This window comes from Cantharellus anzutake, assembly GCF_015039405.1.
Source record: "Cantharellus anzutake strain C23 chromosome Unknown EI90scaffold_156, whole genome shotgun sequence".
Lineage (NCBI taxonomy): Eukaryota > Fungi > Basidiomycota > Agaricomycetes > Cantharellales > Hydnaceae > Cantharellus > Cantharellus anzutake.
This window is the reverse complement of record NW_024067106.1, coordinates 38,176-42,684: the sequence shown is the minus strand read 5'-3', so window position 1 is coordinate 42,684 and position 4,509 is coordinate 38,176. Positions and strand designations below refer to the sequence as shown.

The 4,509-nt window shown below is 50.0% G+C and overlaps 2 protein-coding genes across 2 annotated transcripts; both read left to right on the top strand.

The window, feature by feature from the left end:
• Window positions 1-496: 496 nt before the first annotated feature.
• EI90DRAFT_3022448 (uncharacterized protein) lies at window positions 497-1,441 on the top strand (the record flags this gene model as incomplete). The annotated part of the gene is made up of 1 exon (XM_039057769.1): window positions 497-1,441. One exon carries the CDS (start codon window positions 497-499, stop codon window positions 1,439-1,441), a length of 945 nt encoding a protein of 314 aa, XP_038908499.1.
• Window positions 1,442-1,966: 525 nt separating this feature from the next.
• EI90DRAFT_3022447 (uncharacterized protein) lies at window positions 1,967-4,287 on the top strand (the record flags this gene model as incomplete). Its single annotated transcript, XM_039057768.1, has 4 exons — window positions 1,967-2,068; window positions 2,116-3,248; window positions 3,332-3,837; window positions 4,220-4,287. The coding sequence occupies 4 exons, from the start codon at window positions 1,967-1,969 to the stop codon at window positions 4,285-4,287; spliced, it is 1,809 nt and encodes a 602-aa protein (XP_038908498.1).
• Window positions 4,288-4,509: the final 222 nt, after the last annotated feature.

The window sequence follows — 4,509 nt, the reverse complement described above, 5'->3', positions numbered from 1 at the left end:
AGTTTTCAGCTCTTTGCCGACTTTCCATAATTGGCACCCCCCCGTGGGAAGATTCTGGGCGAGCTGCTCGCCCAGAAAGTTCCCATGGTTGTGGCTGTGATGGTTTCTGGGCGAGTAACTCGCCCAGAACGTTCCCACGGGTCTGCATGCATGCGGGATTGTGGAACAGTGAAGGGAAAAATAGGAGAAAATGGGGGGGGTACCTGAGGGTGTGTGGGGTCAGGGGCTGTGCCCTGACAATTGGGGACCTTTGCATCTGTCAGGGCACAAGCCCTGGGCCCCCATTACATGTAGTCCTGTTGTAGATTAGTGTCACGTGACAGGCGACAGGTTGGAACCTATCGCTTATCACCCCGTAATACCCACACCTTTGTGACACTTACGGCCTGGTGACCTGAGCGAGCCCCACAGACCTCACACTTTTTTAAGTGCATGAGGTGTGATTAAAACTAATCTACACATCCTTTTTACATCTGTTCCGGGGACGGCGCCTGACATGGCACCGTCATACCCCCAAATGGGGAAGCTCGCATCTGCAGCGAGGAAAAAGGGTGGCTTCGTTAAAAAGCTGCGATCTCCCAATTTGGGAGATAACCTAAACACTGCGTCATCAGATGATGATGAAGACCTGCCACATATTGGTAGGACCTCAGGGACAAACCCTGGGGGTCCCAAAAACTTACATGGGGTAAATGTGGGGAACAATACCCTTAGAACCCCATGTGCCAACATGATCTCTCCTAGAAAGAGAGAGTTCTCACCACTGGGTGAGGAGGCAAACATGCGCACATGTAAGCGCGCGGCTGCCACACTAACAGCCTTAAGGGCTGGGTCAGACATGCCAAAAGAAGTCCCTGAGCCCCACTATCCTCAGGGAACCTCCCACTTGGTGCAAGACACTGACAACAACAGCAGTAACTCCTGCTGGTGCAGGGGGCCATTTGTGGCCCCAAGCAATGTGGAAAAATTGTCAACATCGTCTCGAGTCACCCACATGACATCCAGCTTGCAAGATTGCAGCAAGCCAGTTCACTCCCAAGTCTATTTGACTGGGAGTTACACAAAACCATCAAACGATCACTCCCACTGGCACAGGGAGCCGTTTTTGATCCCAAAAAATGTGGAAAAATCTTTCACATGTCCAGCATCGTCTCGCATTAAACGCAAGACGTCCAGATTGCAATATAGCAGTAATCTGGTTCACTCCCTAGTCTATACGACTGGGAGTTGTCATAAACAACCAAATGACCATTCCTGCTGGCGCAGGGAGCCGTTTGGAGTTCCAAAAAATGTGGAAAAATCGTCCACATCTACGGAATCGTCTCGCGTCAGCCGCGAGACGCCCAGCTTGCGATATAGCAGCAAGCCGGTTCACTCCCCAGTCTATGCGACTGGTAGTTGTGCAAATCGATCAAACGACAACTCCTGCCAGCACAGGTAGCCATTTGTGATCGCAAAAAATGTGGAAAAAACTTCCACATTGTCTACATCGTCTCACATTAACTGTGAGACGTCCAGCCCGCAAAATCGCAGCATGCTGGTTCACTCCCCAGTCTATGTGACTGGGAATTGTGCAAAACAATTGAACAACAACTCCTGCTTGCACAGGGAGCCGTCTTTGATTGCAAAAAATGTGGAAAAAACCTCCACATCGTCGTTACCGTCTTGCAACTATAGTGAAACATCCAGCTCGCCGCCTAGGCATGAGCCGGTTCAAACCCCAGTCTATAAGACTGGGAATCATCAAAAACCCTCATGGGACGACCCCTGCTTGTGCAGGGATCCAGTCCTGAGTGGAGGAAATGTGGAAAAAACTTCCACACCACCGACACCATCTCACAACCACTGTGAGACACTCAGCGCTCTGTCTGAGAACGAGTGTACACACTCCAACATGGATATAAAGGCCATGTCATCCAGATCAACACAGACTCACAGGTTGAGCTCACTTCCAGACTGTCCTCAGATGGCCTCGGACCCAGCATGGACACAGCAAAGGGACCAGGTGCAGGAGGATGGGGAAGCTCCTCGAAGTCGATTGTCTGAGAAACTTCTGGACTTTTTCCAGGTCCCATCCGAATGGAGGACAGGAAGTGATGAAGAACTCCTTCTCAGGCTAAAGGCCTGAGAAATAATAGGAGAAAAGGTCAAGGGCAGATGCTCAGAGAGCACAGAGGCTCAGGGGAAGCCACTGCTGCCAAGGCCAAACCCAAAACTTTTGCCAAAAAAAGCGAAGTCTGTAGGAGTGCAATGTGGCAGAAGGAGCCTAGTAAGGAGAACCCACAAATGAGCGGGCAACCATCAACACCAGGCCCCATCTTAGGCGATAAATGGCCCTCCTCGGTCACTTCACCCAGGCAAAGGATAAGTGGAAGTAACCTTCTGCAAAACCCCTCCAGTAATGCTGGAGAGAACCAAACAAACCCTCGTGAAAACTTCACAAGGAAAACTTCCAGCAGAACATTGCTGGAGGATAATGGGCACCTCGAAAGATGGTACCACAAGGCCACACGGATGGCCAAACTTCTAACTTTCACCCCACACATAGACAGGGTGAAGTGGGACTGGTTAAATAATGGTCCTACTCGACTCCCTGACACGAAGTGGTCAGGCGAAAATGATACAGAAATTTTCTGGCAGTGGTACACCACACTGCTAGGATTCCTCACATCACGAGGATATAGAGGTGCACACTACGATGAAATCCATCTGGATTGTCTCATTGGTGGATTGGCAGAGCCTGCACTCTCACACAGACTAAAACTCCGTGAAGAAGCCCTCCTTAGAGATAAAGGGGGGAAATTTCTTGAAGTTCTCGATACTCTAATGAGGACATATATCAAGGAGCCCACCACATTGAAGGTGACGGAAAAATACTGCAATGTAAAGTACAATGCAGGAAAAGGACCCAGACAGTCCTACCCAGAACCATCGCTTAATGCTAGGTTTCTGGAAAACATCCTCCCTGAATGCAAGGAGGAAATAATCAAAATGGGATTCTCCTCTTTCGAGGAGATGTTCAGAACAACATCTCGCATGGACGAGATGAAAAACAGGCTGAGGATAGCTCCAGCCTACAGGCCAGAATGCTATGCCAGACCTAAAACCACCGCGACCACAAATCGCGAAAAGCCCAACCAGGCGGGAAAGGAGAAACACGCAGAGGCAAGAGCCAATGTGCAAGACCCTAAACCCAAATGGAAAGGCAAATCCTCCCTTCAGGGAACACTGACCAAAGGCTGGTACAAGTATGCAATAATTGCGGAATACCAGAGCAGGCAAAGAGCTGCCCTGAGCACCAGTTAGTAGGAGACAGAAACCCAAGGCACAGGATCGCCAGGGAAGTCGACTACAAAACAGAAGGTGAAGTTGGAGACGGCTCCAACGAAGAAGAACTGGAGAATATCTCTGGTGATTTCGAAGTGGAGGACACCTCCAATGACTTTGAACTGGAGGACCCAAACAAGGGACCTCACTACTCGCCGAGAAGAAAGGGCGAGGACATCAGCATTGGGACCACAATAATGGCCCCAAGATCCGACATCATTGAAAACAATGACGAAAAAAATACACTAAAACTGGCGATAAGCCAGACCAAAAAAAGAACTACCAACTCTTTGGTGATGACACCAAAGAGGGATTCCCCTGAGGAAAGTCACTCAGAAGACAACACCCCCGAGAAAAAAACCTCGGAGGGAGACCCACTGAAGGAGGACCCTTCGGAAGAAACCACCCCGGAGTCTCCAGAAGAAGATGAGCTCTGGGTGGAGTTTATACTCAGCTGGCTAGCGGCCACAATCCACCCTCTCCCCAGTAGAAATACTGGGCTGCATCACTGTCAGGGCACACACCCTGACTAGCCCGGACCCGGACCCACATGTGCGCTCTGCCCCGCATGCTCCGTGCGCCGCATGCTCTGGGCCTGGTTCCCACTCTTCATGTGACTTCCGGGTATCCCCAGAAGTTTTCGCCATATTGGGCCACTGTGGGAAAGTGAGAAGTTAACCTTCTTCTCACTTTCTTACCCACAGTAGTTGTGCCTTGAGACTAGGCTGTTACAGATTAGGCTGTGGGCTATAGAGAGAGGGGTCATACCCGGGGTCCGTCCCCTGACAATCGCGCACGATTGGCTGACAAGGCCAATCAGCCCTCGTACCTGAAGGAGGACCAAGAATTGGCAGATAAGATCAAGTAGAGATCCTAACTCCCACTTGTGCAGACAACCCAGTCTGCACAATCTTGCTGCCAACTATTGGCAGCCTTCCTCTCATACCGAGAGGTTTTTGAAGGTCTACCTGACCATCGACCTATAGTAATATGCTATAGTTTAACTCCTCAGACTGAGGAGACTCCATTGTGTCTGGAAGTGCTCCAGGCCCTCTTTTTTTTGCCTTGTTTTTTTTTCTTTCTTCTCTGGCTCTTTCCTTGGGAAGGCCATAAACACAGTGAATGAGAAAGTCACCGATGCTTTGGTAGAAACACCAAAGAAAGAAACAACCCAGTCCTAGC